Source organism: Bufo bufo, chromosome 10 (assembly GCF_905171765.1).
Source record: "Bufo bufo chromosome 10, aBufBuf1.1, whole genome shotgun sequence".
Classification (NCBI taxonomy): domain Eukaryota; kingdom Metazoa; phylum Chordata; class Amphibia; order Anura; family Bufonidae; genus Bufo; species Bufo bufo.
The window spans coordinates 130,500,522-130,517,253 of record NC_053398.1 but is presented as its reverse complement, the minus strand read 5'-3'; the positions used below and the strand labels follow the sequence as shown (position 1 = coordinate 130,517,253).

Sequence of the window (16,732 nt, the reverse complement as noted above, 5' to 3'; positions counted from 1 at the left end):
GAGTGGCTGTGCTCGCTATCTGGCTTCTCCAGTGACCTACACTTCTGTTCTTCATTATATTAATTCCTGGGAAAGCTGGATGATGATGATTAATATCAACACCATGACCGCACCCAGATTTCCCCAAATTTTGACAAATCCGCTCAGCTATAGCCATAAAGGAGCAGAAGGCTGTATGGCCACAAAATGAGTCCTGTTTGCCCATTAGGAAAGCCGGGTGGTAGCCCAGGCCTAACGACGTCCATGTTGATTGTGACCCAGCTTTCCCAGGCGCAGATACAACAGGAGAGTGAACCAGACCACTTGTCCTTGCGGCCGCCATCATCTCTGGACTCTGGGTTTGGCGTTGCCACTGACGCTTTGTTTGTTTGATGAAGTATTTTATTTAATATTGATAAGGAGCTGGTGACACCCGAGAGTCCCTGCCGATCTGCACCGCCAGAGACGACGTGAAAGGGGGCAGCACCCAGAGCACTCTGGTATTTCATCTGCCTGTGGGATCGTGCCTCCGTGAGCTGCTCAGCAGTGTGAACAATGGGGGCAGTAATATATGCGTGGTGTATATATATATATATATATTTTCTTGTACTGGATGCCTCTATATAGAATACATGTTTACCAACAGATAAGCTGTACCCCCTTGGTTGCTGGGGGTGATTCCTGGCAGCCTGAGGGCGATGCTGATTATTATGCGTCGCGTCCTCATCAGGTGAACTTCATATTTAAAGGTTCAGCGGTGTGACCTGTAATTTCTCTTGTCTGGCTATGTGGAGTGTTAAGGGATTTAAAGGGACAGCAGACAGGTGGCCATTGTAGGATTAAGCTGAGTAAATAGTGACGTCCCTTTAAGAGTTTCCTGTCCTCAGTTCTTGTGTTTGAGCCTCCAGCGGCCTGTTAATTATTGATTTACGTTATCACAACAGGACCATCTACATCCTTGTCTGTTTATAACGTCTGCTGTAATGATGGAGGGCCGACCGCATGCTACCTTTGGCCTCCCCGTGTGGTGTGTGTCACATTCCGGGCATTCCTAGCGGTAAGGTGTGCTGAAAATGATTTATCGCTGTCATATGAACGCGTGTGCTCGTCGGCGAGGAATCCATTTTGTTGTGTTGCATCAGTGGGGTTCATGTATAGAGTGGGGGCTACCCCTGGCACTCAGTGACCACTGAGCATTAAGTTACAGGCAAGAGGGAGGAGTTACCACAGCAACCAATCAGATCACTTGTTAATATAAAGCTTGATTGGCTGCTTTGACAACTGAGGTCGGTATTTTTCACAGGGTCTGGAGTCCATATTTTTTTTTTTTTTACGGGGTCCAGTCTGGGGTCTGTAATCTTACACGGGGTCAAGTCTGGGGTCTGTAATCTTACACGGGGTCAAGTCTGGGGTCTGTAATCTTACACGGGGTCAAGTCTGGGGTCTGTAATCTTTCACGGGGTCCGGTCTGGGGTCTGTAATCTTTCACGGGGTCCGGTCTGGGGTCTGTAATCTTTCACGGGGTCCGGTCTGGGGTCTGTAATCTTTCACGGGGTCCGGTCTGGGGTCTGTAATCTTTCACGGGGTCCGGTCTGGGGTCTGTAATCTTTCACGGGGTCCGGTCTGGGGTCTGTAATCTTTCACGGGGTCTGTAATTTTTCACGGGGTCTATTTTTTATTTTTTCATTTCCGCCATGTGAACATGCCCTGGGAGAGCTGGGTGACCACCTATGCTGATCCTATAATGGCAGCCATATTGGCTATCATCACAATTTTAGAAGAAACCCTGGCAAGATCCTTTGCGATCACCGCGTCTTCATCAGGACAATGAGTTTTCTCAAGCAGCTGAGACGCTCTATTGTCACGTTTTTTCTGCCCTGGGGAGAGCAAATTATCTTCCCACTGAGACGGGACAAACCAGTTTTCGTGTTTGGGTAAAGCGGAGTCCTTTTTAATACATTTTCTTTTCTCACAGACTCTTAGTAGAAGCTTTCTTTATGCAATATTTTGCTTTTTTATTTTTATTTTTTCCTTGTGCCACCTGATCTGGGCGCAGTCTCAGCAGTCATGCACTGCAGTATAATATCCAGCATTGACCGGGCCCCGGAGGATCTTTACGTGTGTATTACACCGCTGCTGCATTGTCTTCTGTGGTGGCTTCTGCTATTTTTGTTCCTGTGCCAGGCGGGTCTGTATTTTTCACAAGGACTGGTCTGGATTCTGGATTTTTCACAAGGACTGGTCTGGATTCTGGATTTTTCACAAGGACTGGTCTGGATTCTGGATTCTGGATTTTTCACAAGGACTGGTCTGGATTCTGGATTTTTCACAAGGACTGGTCTGGAGTCTGGATTTTTCACAAGGACTGGTCTGGAGTCTGGATTTTTCACAAGGACTGGTCTGGAGTCTGGATTTTTCACAAGGACTGGTCTGGAGTCTGGATTTTTCACAAGGACTGGTCTGGAGTCTGGATTTTTCACAAGGACTGGTCTGGAGTCTGGATTTTTCACAAGGACTGGTCTGGAGTCTGGATTTTTCACAAGGACTGGTCTGGAGTCTGGATTTTTCACAAGGACTGGTCTGGAGTCTGGATTTTTCACAAGGACTGGTCTGGAGTCTGGATTTTTCACAAGGACTGGTCTGGAGTCTGGATTTTTCACAAGGACTGGTCTGGAGTCTGGATTTTTCACTTGGTCTGTATTTTATTTTTTCATTTCCGCCATGTGAACATGCCCTGGGAGAGCTGGGTGACCACCTATGCTGATCCTATAATGGCGGCCATGTTGGTTATCATCACAATTTTCAAGAAACCCTGGCAAGATCCTTTGCGATCCCCGCGTCCTCATCAGGACAATGAGTTTTCTGAAGCAGCTGAGACGCTCTATTGTCACGTTTTTTCTGCCCTCGAGCGAGCAAATTATCTTCCCACTGAGACGGGACAAACCAGTTTTCGTGTTTGGGTAAAGCGGAGTCCTTTTTAATAAATTTTCTTTTCTCACAGACTCTTAGTAGAAGCTTTCTTCATGCAATATTTTTCCTTTTTTTCCTTGTGCCATCTGATCTGGGCGCAGTCTCAGCAGTCATGCACTGCAGTATAATATCCAGCATTGACCGGGCCCCGGAGGATCTTTACGTGTGTATTACACCGCTGCTGCATTGTCTTCTGTGATGGCTTCTGCTATTTTTGTCCCTGTGCCCGGCGGGGCTGAGAATAGCTGCGGTCTCTGCCCCCCTTGCTTCTGTCTCCGCCCTCCTCGCTGCCGCCATGTTTGATATTCTGCGTCACCAGCTGAATCTTATCCTGTTTAATGATGACGAGCCCTGTACATCGGAGGAGGGACTGTCCTGCAGGCGGTGGGTTCTTCCAGGGCTGGACTAGCAGGAAAATACTGACATTTTTAGGGTCAGAGCCTTAAACCTGGAGACTGGAAACTGGAAATGTTCTTCCGGATCACTGAATGTTGTGGAGTATCGGACATCCTCTTACTAGGGTTTCAATAATCCAATGTAATACCAGTTCTGGAGCATCTGTGCTTATGATCCTATCATGTGTAATTACTCTATTATTCCTACTTGAAGTAATGGATGAATTTCTAGTAGTCTGCAATGAAGGTCCAAAAGGGTGTTACCAGTTGGGGGTGTGCCCCTGCCCCAATCATTGATGCTGGTGTCGTACTGTGCTAGCAATTTATTTGTAACCACTAGTAGGAATAACAGAGGAATGGCACAACATGGAGTCATAAGAATAAATGCTCCAGAATTATTACATGAGGAATGGAAGTAGTTACTAAACCAGACAGGACAGGTGAGAGGCCTCCTTTAAGGTCTGGTTAATATTCGCCTATGCCTATGTTTTGCACCATCTTTCATGGCCCGTCCTGTTTGTGAGACAGTCCTGCGAATAACGGGACTGCTGCTAGGTAGGTCACAGGAAGGGACTCTGGGCATGTGTGTGAATTGCGCTGTATTTTCTGCACTGTGAGTAATCACCATTTACAATGAACATCATCCCTCGCCGATTGAGACTTTGGCATGGAAATGGTTAAGGTGCCGGGGTCGATGTTCATTTATTTTCGGTTCACGTCCAAGTCCTGTCAGAGTTTGGGACGAGACTCAAGTCTCGGGACTGTTCCTTCTCATTGCATGTTTCCTGTTGTGTGTCGCCCAGGGGCGTCAGATGCGCGCACAGCGGGGCCGCCATTTTGTGACTGAGTTATTGATATCTCTGTATTGATGGCCTGTAGGACAGGTGTTAGGGTTGCCCGTGACAACCAATCAGATCATCCCTTTTTTTTTCAAACCTGCTGAGGGAAAATGAAAGCTGCAATCTGATTGGTTGCTATGGGCAACACTGACAGGCTCTGTTAGAGCAGTGTGTAGGCCTGAGGCATAGTAAAGTGGCAGCCATAGAATGGTGACAATTAGCTGCCCCTCATGGAAGTCGTTAACTACGTAGCCATGGTGCGGCCCGAGGTAAAGGCGTTTTAAACGTCTCGTCTTAGGAGCTGGGGCCGTTGCGACGTCATGTTTTGACCATCATGCCGGTTTGCTGCGGCATCCATATTTCTCCCTATGGCCTAGAAGAGGCACCCACCAATCACGATAGGATATGAATGGAGCGGCAGGTCGTCCACATTCAATTCCTTGTGTATTGGGGATATTTATTAATTAGACACAGCCCCTTTAAGGCAGTCCAAAGGAACTCTTAAAGGGATTGTTCTGTCAATAAACTACATAATTAAAATTTCTGTAGCATTCCAATATATTCCGTCTTTCAGTTTCTTACAATTATCAACATCTCAGCTTGCTGTCAGTGATTTTTTTTTTTACATCCAGGCCTTAAAAACTCTTCTTCACAGCTGATGTTTTGTTACAGTGTAATAGGGTAAGCACAAACTGTCAGCCTGGAATCTAGTACTAGAGAGCAATTTGTGCTTCTGCTGTGTTTCGACTTCTCCAGCTGTTAGGGCATGCTGAGGGCTGTAGTTCTGGAGAGTCACCGGTCGGGGACCATTAAACTGCAGCAGTGGTTGTGTGAGCGGGATCTTGTTCGCCTTTGGGTGTAGATAGGGCATGCTTCCATTCACTTACAGCCAGCGGTGATCTTGAAAATGTTGAGAACATGAAACACAAAACATGTCAGGGCTTAATGGCCAGGTTGCAAATGACAACACCAACGAATCATTACACCAGAGTTCCCCTTTAAGAAATGAAACTGGAATCGGACAGGTTAAACTAAAGTCTGCTCCTCCTGTCAGCTGCTTTTGCGATCAGTCTCTTTCATGTAGAGATTTCTTTCTTAATCTGTAAGGAATGACTGATCATCTCGGGGTGAACTCGTGACACCCCCAGTCCTCCGCGATCCATCTCTGGCTGAGGATCCGCACCCTGCAGCTCCATAAAACAATTACAGCCATTTGTTCAGCTTTCTTCCTTATTCTGACGCTCGGCCAAAGTGCGGAGAAGATCCAGAGCAAAGCCTCCCAGACCCGCGAAGACGCAGCACATAATCCTCCTTCCACCACGCTCGCCCGAATATAACCCCCATATGTGTTCAGTGACCCTAATGGGCTGGAAACACAGCCTTCAACATTTTGTCAGGGTCCACAGTATCTACTGGTGGTGGAACCTCGGGGGAGAAGGCGATCGCCCATCTTGGTTGGTTCTAGAGGTGTCATGGGTCTGGTGGTGGTGGTGGTGGTGGGGGGGGGGGGTCAGCTTTTGGACAAATGATATTGATATCTGACATCTTTGTAGATGCTGCTGGAAAAGGGGGGGGGGAAGGGTGTCTCTGAATCATGTTGCAAGCCGACCTTTTTCAGGACTCCTTAGGGTAAGCCATTAATATTTGAACCAAGTGGCCCCAGAGGGCCCCAAGATGGAGGGGTCATGTGCCCTTCCTTGTTTACACAGTGGCTGTGCCCGGTATTGCAGCCCCCATTCATCCTTCCATAAGAATGAGCCACTGTGCCTGTGTGAACCATTAAGGGCCCCCATTCCCCCATCAATATGCTGCAGTGAGGCGGCCATTTTGTTGCCTACCATTTATCTTTTGAATCCAGCTAGGTTTCTATGTCTGATTCCTAGGTGCCGACCCTCTCACTCTACCGCAGTGGCAGCCATCTTGTATGACAGTACGCCCCCTCCCTCTAGCATAGCGACAGCCATCTTGTATGACAGTACCTGGTCCGTATGAGCAGTGACTCCCCCGGGAGCGGCCGCTGTGTTTTGTCGAGGTTTGTTCACCATGTTGGGCCGATTACGTAATGGAACAAAATTCCTCCTAAACATCATTTTGCTGACATGTGGACAGCGCCAGCAGTGCCTCGGGATCTGGCAGGGCGGACGGTGAGAGTGACTGTGGAAATGTTGCTGTATGGCTTGTTCTGTCCGTCTCCCTGCCAGGCCATTTTTTTTTTTCTTCGAGGCTACAACATGGCCACTCCGATCCCTGCTTTACAGCAGCGCTGATTGGCGGAGACCTCGTAGTCCACGGATCCCAAACCCTGGCAGATCGTGAATGTGTGAACGTGGCCTTAGGGTGTAAGCTCACTTCGGACAGATCTGATGCATCATTCAGTGCGGCTCGTTCTTGGTTTTATTTATCTATTATTTTTTTTTTCCTGCCCTTTTCAGATGCATTGGAGGCAGAATGTTTTTGGATCTGATGAGGATTTTTGTGGAATCCATGCTTAAATCCTCTTGAAATCCAGAACTCGTGAACGGCGCCTTAGTGCAGTGGTATCCATAATTGACCTTAATGCTTGCCCCCCTCCCCCCAACATCAGGAGGCAAAAAGTACTGGCCATGGACGGGACGATCCAATGCCTCCCACTACCATACTTCTCACTGTTGGGATGGCGGCCATTTAAAGGGGCGTATAATAAAGCCTGTATTACACTGGCCAATTTTTTCAGCCAATAATCGCTAACAAGAGCTCTTGTTATACTGCCGCCGCCGGCAAACCACTAGACAGTATGGGGACGAGCGATGGCATAGAAATCGCTCCTCTCTATACTGCGGAGGAGATCTGTGCATGTAATAGCAGCAGTCTTCTCTGCTAGTGAGCAGGCGATTGCCGGGAGAGAATGCTTCACTTCCGAAAATCGCTTGCTCAATCGGCCTGTGTAATACAGGCTTTAGAAACATTTATAACAATGGGAATCGTTTCCATAGGACTCCCATCATCCGCCTGGAACATAGGGACAAAGTGCAGCCCCATTCTATACTGTGTGATGCTCTGCAGGCTACTAGACCGTTATCGGTAACCACGGCAACATCTCCTAACAATAATTAGCAGCAATAAAACAATCCGAGTTGACCGGCCAGGAGTGCTGACGGTGCCGGGAATTGTCCCCAGGCATCTGTAATGGCTGACAGCCCAGGACCGCCTTACCTTGTGACCATACCCACAGCGCTTACAGGGGGCTGATTAACAAGTTAATGAGGAGTGGTGTGACCTGGTGACTTTCTACGGCAAGGTGACCGCGCAGGGTGGTGGTGCTCGTCACTGTGTGCAACTTCTGACCTCCTCTCTCTCCCTTTTCTCCTGTAGCTGGAGGATTGCACCCTGCAGTTATCTACCAACGGGAACTACCTGGACATCGAGCTCTCCCTGGCCGAGCAGCGCGACTACCTGGAAGCCTTCTTTGAAGACATAAGGTACGGACAGCATCTTCTCGCTATGTGGCCTGCCTGTGTGCGTTCAGGCCTATCCTGTCTTTAGAATGTCTCAGTAGTGCAGCCTCAGGCTTTAGACCTGGAACTAGAATCAGATCAGTTCACAGCAGAGAAGTACATTTTAAGAAACAGCAGCGGATCTTGCTTCAAGGTTTGCTTGGCTTAAAGGGCTTTTCCAGGACTTAGTTGTTGATGGTCATGAATATCAGATCAGTGGGGGGGCCGAAACCCGCACCCCTATCATCTGCTGTTATGGGCAGCTGCCAGTGTCGGAAAGTACCCAGTGGACGGAGCCTTCTGTTCACTGCAAAGTTTTTTTCGGCTGCCCAAAGCAGTTGATTGTGGGTGTGCGGGGTGTCAGACACCCACTTATCTGATAATGATCAGAACTCTTCAGGATAGTAAAACCCCCTTAAAGGCATATTCCTATTCCTATCTGAGACATTGACGGCATATCACTAGAATATCTGGTATCCATGTAAGAAAGGTGCGGGTCCCACCTCTAAGACCCATTTCTATCTCCAAAATCGGGCCCCTGACCTAAAGGAGAGCACACTGCGCATGTGCAGCTTGATCTCCATTCACCATAATGGGACTGCCGGAATAGCTGATAATGGTGAATGGAGGGTGGTGTGCTCTCCTTCACTTTATGGTCCCTGTTTGTTCTGGAGATAGGAGCAGGTCCCACCTCTAAGACCTGCTCCTATCTTACATTGATGGCATATATTCTAGAGCCACCAATGTCCCAGATGGGTATACCTCCTTAAGACTGTATTCACACAGGCAGTTTTGGTGCACGTTTTTTAAGCCAAAGTCAGGACTGGATCCACACAGAATGACACTCCTCTCATAGAGGCACTCCATCCTGCCTCACAGTCGGTCCCTATTGAGGGATTCCCTCGATGATGTCTGTATGCCCTATGAGACGGCCTGTATCCCCTACCGGCTTTGGCTTTAAAAACTGCATCAAAGACTGCATGTGTGAATCCAGCCTATAGGTGTTGATCTGTGGATGCTTCCCAGTGATGACGACGACGCCATGGTAGAATGATAAGTGGGTAACATTAAGAGATGCCGATCTCTCCCTGCACATGTGTGCAGTGTTGTGTACGGCACTCTCCAGGCTTCAGGCCTATGTGTACTTAGTAATGATTTCCTGCTGAAACAGGAAGCTTTGTGAGCGCTGCTCTTGCTGCTAGGAAGTGTCCCTCATAGAGAAGTGCTCTTTTTTCACCTTCATTTAAATGTCCTTGTCTGGCGGCCACATACATGGTTAATGTACGCATCTAGGCCTGTCACTTCTGTATCTGTATTTAGGGCTTCTTAGGCATTGCACCCCTTTTACTACAAGTGTAGAGACTTACACGGATACATTTTGTCTGTGCTGATACATTGTAACAACCTGTCAGACACAGGAGAAAGATTTGTGCTGTTGCTGTATTTAGCGATACTAGCCACTGAGTTACAGCCTGTATTGTCTTCCAGAGCCGGAAGGCAGGCTTCAGAGCTGTAATCTTCACGCGTCCCTTGCCCACTTCATTACTAGATCGCTCTTGCATTTTCGTGTTATACATTATTTAGGGTCATTTTCCCCAGTAGATTTTGAATACAGTGAATGCGTCTTTAAATGTGATCATCCAGGTGAAATGTTTTCGGCATGCCCCTGGGATTCCCCCTCTTGGCCGACCTTTACATCAGCAATCAACTGGAATGTGTCCTCGGGGAATGGAAGCGGAGCGGTTGCCTGGAATCCCTGGCTCAGGTCTGTAAGCGCCATCCTTCCAGCGGGCACACTGCCGTCTTGTTGCTGTGGCGTTGAATCATCTCGGCTTATGATAATTATTCCCACTTGCCGCCATCTTTGTAAACATGGACATATAGGGAGGATCCCCCTGAGATTGGCGTGCTTTGTAGGTGACATGCAGACATGTAGGTGACATGGTGCCAGAATCCTGGTTTATCTCGTCATTTAAAGGGGAGCTCTAGGTGTCTGTTTTAGTAACTACTTGCTTTCCCCGTATTATAACAGTTCTAGAGCATCTATTCTTATTCCCCTATGCTGTGCTGTTCCTCTATTATACCTACAAGAAGTTATGAATAAATAAATAGCAGTGAAGATCCAGCTGGGCGTAACCATTTCAGGGTCACTGCACTTCTGACATTATCTCCAGTTAGTGCTCTGACCCTCAATTATGAATGTAGCCATGCCGCTCCATTCATGTCTATTGCACTGCCAGTGCTCACCTGTCTCCGGCAGTCCGACGGAGAATCCAAAAATAAGAGTGAATCTGGAGCGCCCCTCCTCCATACTATGCTTTGATCTAATAACTGCTTCTCAGCGCAATTGATAGTATACCGCCCCTATGTTGCATGCTATACGTGAGGCATTAGTATACATTTTGATCAAACGGCATAGGCCCACTCACCACGACAAGGTTGCCTCCTCGAGTGGGAACCTACCTGCCTTATGTATAGCATGCAAAATAGGGGGCGGTATACTATCAATTGCGCTGAGAAGAAAATTAGATCAAAGCATAGTATGAGGAGGTGCGATCTAGATTCACTCTTATTTTTGGATAGTCCTATGGAGAGTGTACGGATTGGCAGTGTGCATGCTCGACCGCCACGTCATCCATTTCAGGGTACTTGTAATTGGTGGGGGTCCCAGCAGTTAGACCCTCGCGACCTAATAGTTACCCCTTATCCTGTTGCACGACTACAACTCCCAGCATGCCCTGATGCTGTTACCATTTCTTGCTCCATTACTCCAGGGCGGCATTTTCATTCCTTTTTTTTCTGTACCTTGTCACAAATACCTGCAGGTCCTCAGTGGCTTGGGGGATTCATGACCCGAAAGATCTCTGACACCTGACAACCATCACTCCTAATAAAATCTCCCCCCCCCCCCCCCCCAAAAAAAAAAATATTAATAAATTGCTTTTTCAAGTTCTGAATGAATTTCCCTTTAAGGGCTGTTCTGTACTAAACTGATACCGGATGAGCTGTTCAGACTGAATACCGGGTGTACCGTGCACCCACCTATTCATACACTCATAGTCTGCTGTAGGGTGGGCGTCTGCAGGATGCAGATCAGTGGCTTCTGTGGTTAATTGTATTGGGTCAGAGACCACTGTGTGCGGTTCCCCTCCCCTGCCGTCTATTACTACAGGAGGAAGGAGAGCGGCTCACAGTTTGTGGTTTGGGCTGATAGGAAAACCACATGCAGGATGGACCCAGCGCCTTAAGGGGAGGAGGGGGGTAATAGCAGAGTAGACTGGGGGTTGTCATTTAGCTCGTTTGTATATCGTCCTTTCTACTGCAGATGTTCATTTACCAATCCATCGTTGGAAAAAATACAACTTCCGACACGCCACATGGTTTAAAATACAGTCTCTGTAATGCCTTTAAATTTGTTCATCCTGAGCCTCCTGGTTCATGAATGTCAGAGGCGTACAGGTGTAGCAGGAGTAGAGGACACTGAATTGTTGCCAGTCATAAACCAGAAACCTAGACCTTTTAACAGCGTTCATCCTGAGCCTCCTGGTTAGAAAAGGGCAGATCGGTGGTATGAGGTCCCCCCCTCCTCATCTACAGCTAGTAGATGGGGAGTCCTCCCACCATTATCTGCAGCCAGTTGTGTTGAAGTGGTGCAGTGTCCCCTACAATAACAGGGGCCCCACAATAGGCCTTATCCCGAGGGGCTGTAGACTGACAACCCCTTTACACATAATAGCAGCACTTTCCGGGGGAGTTGTCATGAGCTGAGTAGGCAGTGTGATGGAGGGTGACATGTGGGGCCGTTGTGATAAGAGCTCAGTCTGTCCCGGGAGGACGTGAATCAGCAGAGGCCATAGCTGCAGAATGACACAGGGAAGATGGTGAGTTCTGCTCGTGTGACTGACCCCCTGGACATACCCTGTGTGTACTGAATAGACTGTAAGGCCTAGTTCACACTTCAGTGTTTGGTCAGTGATTTTTCCATCAGTGATTGTGAGCCAAAACCAGAAGTTGGGGCTACACAGAGATAAGGTTGATCTGATGAGCTGGGGGTATGCTCTGCATGGCTCCATTATCACCAGGGTACTGCTGGGTACAGAAGATGATTGACATGTGGGTGGAGCTTGATTTTGTTGGGGGAGGGGGAGCCTGGCCGGATCCTCATGCGGGTAGTGACCAGACCCTGAAGAGGTTTGATGTAAATGAACTATGTAATATACTCTAATCCTCACCATCTTCAATATCTCTGCTGTTGCCGTTGAACAAAACAGAGACCGAAAACCCATATAGACCTAATGCCTCTCACAGCAGAGAGTTTCTTATCTGCTTGCCTATGGTGCGAGCTCTCAGGACTGTATAAGACACTGGTGCAATCTCTCAGGACTGTATAGGACACTGGTGCGAGCTCTCAGGACTGTATAGGACACTGGTACGAGCTCTTGGGACTGTATAGGACACTGGTGCGAGCTCTTGGGACTGTATAGGACACTGGTGCGAGCTCTCGGGACTGTATAGGACACTGGTGCGAGCTCTCGGGACTGTATAGGACACTGGTGCGAGCTCTTGGGACTGTATAGGACACTGGTGCGAGCTCTTGGGACTGTATAGGACACTGGTACGAGCTCTCGGGACTGTATAGGACACTGGTGTGAGCTCTCGGGACTGTATAGGACACTGGTGCGAGCTCTTGGGACTGTATAGGACACTGGTGCGAGCTCTCGGGACTGTATAGGACACTGGTGCGAGCTCTCGGGACTGTATAGGACACTGGTGCGAGCTCTTGGGACTGTATAGGACACTGGTGCGAGCTCTTGGGACTGTATAGGACACTGGTACGAGCTCTTGGGACTGTATAGGACACTGGTACGAGCTCTCGGGACTGTATAGGACACTGGTGCGAGCTCTCGGGACTGTATAGGACACTGGTGCGAGCTCTCAGAACTGTATAGGACACTGGGGTGAGCTCCTTGGTCCTGTATAGGACACTGGGGTGAGCTCCTTGGTCTGTATAGGGCACTGGGGTGAGCTCCTTGGTCTGTATAGGGCACTGGGGTGAGCTCCTTGGTCTGTATAGGGCACTGGGGTGAGCTCCTTGGTCTGTATAGGGCACTGGGGTGAGCTCTTGGGACTGTATAGGGCACTGGGTGAGCTCCTTGGTCTGTATAGGGCACTGGGGTGAGCTCCTTGGTCTGTATAGGGCACTGGGGTGAGCTCCTTGGTCTGTATAGGGCACTGGGGTGAGCTCCTTGGTCTGTATAGGGCACTGGGGTGAGCTCCTTGGTCTGTATAGGGCACTGGGGTGAGCTCCTTGGTCTGTATAGGGCACTGGGGTGAGCTCCTTGGTCTGTATAGGGCACTGGGGTGAGCTCCTTGGTCTGTATAGGGCACTGGGGTGAGCTCCTTGGTCTGTATAGGGCACTGGGGTGAGCTCCTTGGTCTGTATAGGGCACTGGGGTGAGCTCCTTGGTCTGTATAGGGCACTGGGGTGAGCTCCTTGGTCTGTATAGGGCACTGGGGTGAGCTCCTTGGTCTGTATAGGACACTGGGGTGAGCTCCTTGGTCTGTATAGGACACTGGAGTGAGCTCCTGGGTCTGTATAGGGCACTGGGGTGAGCTCTTGGGACTGTATAGGGCACTGGGGTGAGCTCCTTGGTCTGTATAGGACACTGGGGTGAGCTCCTGGTTCTGTATCGGATACTGGTATAAGCACTGTCCTTGTCAGTCGCTGTGATATACGTCGACACACTGCTGTAGGTTCCTGCACATCTGCTCCGGCCTCTCACTTATTCTGAGGTCTGTCAGTGCTGACTAGTGTGTGTATATATAGTAACTGTGACTTGTAGGACTGGTGTCCAGTAATGGGGGGGGGGTGTCCTCAGGGGCAGTAACCGACCCCTGCCGGCTTCTACTTTTAATTACTGCATGTGCTCATTCTTCTTACTTGGTCTAATGTTGTGTGTGAGCCCAAGGTTATCAGAAGCGCCTTTCGTGGATTAAAGGAGACCTCCGCATATATATCACTCTAGTGGAGTATAATTCTCTGTTTAAGGGCTCGTGCACACGACTGTACGTATTTTGCGGTGCGCAAAAAATACGGATCACATCCGTATTGCATCCATTTATTTATTAATTAATTTTTTTGCATTTCCACTCTAACAAGCCTATCCTTGTCCGCAAAACGGGACCATGGAACGAACATGCGGACAACGGATCCACCCAAAAAATCGATGCAACACGGATGTCACACTGATGTCCCCTTCTTTTTTTTTTTCTTTTTTTTTGCGGATCCGCGTTTTGCGGACAGCAAAATACATATGGTTGTGTGCATGAGCCCTAATTTAGTACCTCTCCCTATGGAACAGACACGATCAAGCGATCTTGCGGGAAAATGTGTACGTCCGCTCTTCTACAGTTCATTACTAGAATTAGTTACTTTTAAGTTTTCTGCAGGATTCTGAATTCAGATCTTCCAGCATTTCCTTCTTCTTCAATGTCTGAAGATATTTGTGTGGTTTGAGTTAGCTATAAGTGATGTGCCGAACTACAAGCTTACTGACTGTTTCTTATACAAAGAAAAACAGCAGAATAGTGAATACAGCTCTGGAGTATAATACAAGAGGTAACTCAGGATCAGTACAAGATAAGTAATGTATGTACTCAGGCACCCCACCAGCAGAATAATAAGTGCAGCTCTGGAAAATAATACGAAAGGGAGTGGAGGCGTGGAGCTTCCTACTGGTCTCTTGCGGCCGAGCCGTATAGTGGCATTCTAGAATGCCGACGGGTTATTGAATTAGAAATGGGGAGGTGTCTGATCTTGGATGTCCTCATGAAGGGACAAGAACTTTGTCTAAGAAAATTGGGGTGTTGGTGTGTGGGATTTTTGTAAGTTTGTTTTGTAAGATTTCTGTCTTTCGTTGTATTTTGCTCTGTGCAGGTAGGTGCAACCGGATCAGGAAGGTGTTCGTACATTGATATTGAAATCGTAAATACTGTATATAGTGGGTGTTCTATGGGGAAGTGAGTGTTGGGCCGGACCGGTGTTGTCTGTACCGTGCTGAGGTGCATTATGTCCTGTATATTTGGTTTCTCAGGATCAATACAGGATCAGTTATGTATGTATGTGACTCCACCAGCAGAATAGTGAGTGCAGCTCTGGAGTATAATACAGGATGTAACTCAGGATCAGTACAGGATAAGTAATGTATGTACACAGTGACTGCATCAGCAGAATAGTGAGTGCAGCTCTGGAGTATAATACAGGATGTAACTCAGGATCAGTACAGGATAAGTAATGTATGTACACAGTGACTCCACCAGCAGAATAGTGAGTGCAGCTCTGGGGTATAATACAGTTATACATGCTCTCAGTCCCTCTGTAGACTGGTATGGTATAGAGCCACTTGCTGGTTGCTGCACCTGTTGATAGGAAGAAATGTTCCTCTGCATCTGAAGAAGATGTTCTGTTTCTTGGCAGGAGGACTTGGGATTGTTTTATGGATCTTAGACTTTACTTCAGAAGTGTTCTCGCTGATGACTGTTCCTATCCACAAAAGCTTTTAGAGTAAATAGTTTACACTTGGTTCCTACCAACTGCGGAGGGTTTATAGGCTGCGAGGTTATAATATTCCAGGACTGGTCATTATCCAGCGCTCAGGAGGAGGACTCCAGCCAAGTGCTCCTTTCACTACTTCTTTAATGGGTATAAAAGAGACATCAGTGAACCCCTTATCTCAATATTTGTTTAGCCTCATGACCCGGAAGAAAGGCTTCCCGTGAGAGTGCCAGAGCTCCGGGCTGGAGGAATGCCGCGTTCTAGTCATTGACCAAGAGCCGACAAAACTGTCTAAACTCGAGGTGTTATGTTTTACCGCATGCAGATAATGTGATTTGTGCCTTAATATCTTTGGCGCACCTTTTGTCAGTCCGTGCGCCAATCAAATTGACGGCAGTGATGAGCTTACATAGAGCCATGCTCGGTTATGTCAGTTTCTCACCTTAATTATAGTAAACCTGGCGGTGGCCCCACCCTTTTCACCAAGCCCCGCCCAGGTTAGAGTTTTTGGAGGTCGCTAAACATCGCAGATAAGGTTGTGCAAGAATTTGTGACTTTTTTTTTTTTACACCCCCCGCACTCCCCTCATCTCGGCGTACATCGTGTTCCCTATGTGCAGTATCGCGCCATATATTACTTCCATATGAAAAAAACTCAGGAAATCCCCAGTGGCCGCTTCACGTTACGGAATAGTTTGGCACGCTGCAGCTCTTAATTTTAGCTTTATGAGTAAAGGCTTGAAGGCCTCCGACCTCGCAGGGAGTGTGTTTTAGAGTTTCCATTTGTATACAGCGCCAGGGTAGTCTGCATTATGTCACCGTATACCAGCTGAGGGGACACGCCTGGGGACTAGTTCTGCTGTATACAGGGGGCAGGGCGCTTGTGAAGAAGTGTTACTAGGTGCTAAAGTGTGACACATATATACATGTTAGATACACGCATGTAATATTTATCTGTCTGTGTAATGGGGGGAGGGGTGATGGGAAAACGATGATCATCCATCCTGTCTAACTATAGATCGCACACTTACACCTAGGAGATGGCACTAATAATTGAATTAAGCATGGCAAAATCTCTGCTTGCTGTTGGTGAAACTAAACATTTTTGGTTAAAGGGGTTCCCCGGAGACCCAAGTGTGATTAAAACAATAAAAGATTGTCTAGTCACCAATTAATCCCCGCTGTTTCCTTCTCTGCTGCTCCGGTTTGTCTGTTTAGGCGGCAGCAGTGACTTGGCTGTATATGATGTGTGACTGCTGCAGCCAGTCACTGGTGTCAGATGTGTACAGCACATTTCTGCTCCAGCCAATCGCTGGCCTCTGTGGTATATGGCACATGACTGCACAGGACAGTGACTGGCTGCACACACATACTGTATACAGCTACGTCACCACTGCAGCCTGTAAACACAGACCGGAGGTGAGGATCGGAGCAGCAGGGCCAGAAACTGCAGAGGATTAAGAGGTGAGCATATGATCTTTTATTTAGGGGCCCAGGGAACGTTTCAGATAAGTCTGACAAC

At 48.1% G+C, this 16,732-nt stretch overlaps 1 protein-coding gene across 7 annotated transcripts in view; it reads left to right on the top strand.

Moving 5' to 3' along the window:
• FHOD1 (formin homology 2 domain containing 1) overlaps positions 1-16,732 on the top strand; it is an 87,453-nt gene that overhangs the window by 15,779 nt on the left and 54,942 nt on the right. For 6 of the 7 annotated variants that reach the window (XM_040409606.1, XM_040409601.1, XM_040409604.1 and 3 more), the window contains exon 2: positions 7,535-7,641. In XM_040409606.1, coding sequence (XP_040265540.1) covers positions 7,535-7,641 — 107 coding nt within the window. Of the gene's footprint in view, positions 1-7,534; positions 7,642-11,495; positions 11,538-16,732 lie in introns of those variants that run through there. The other variant, XM_040409605.1, reaches the window with a different exon arrangement.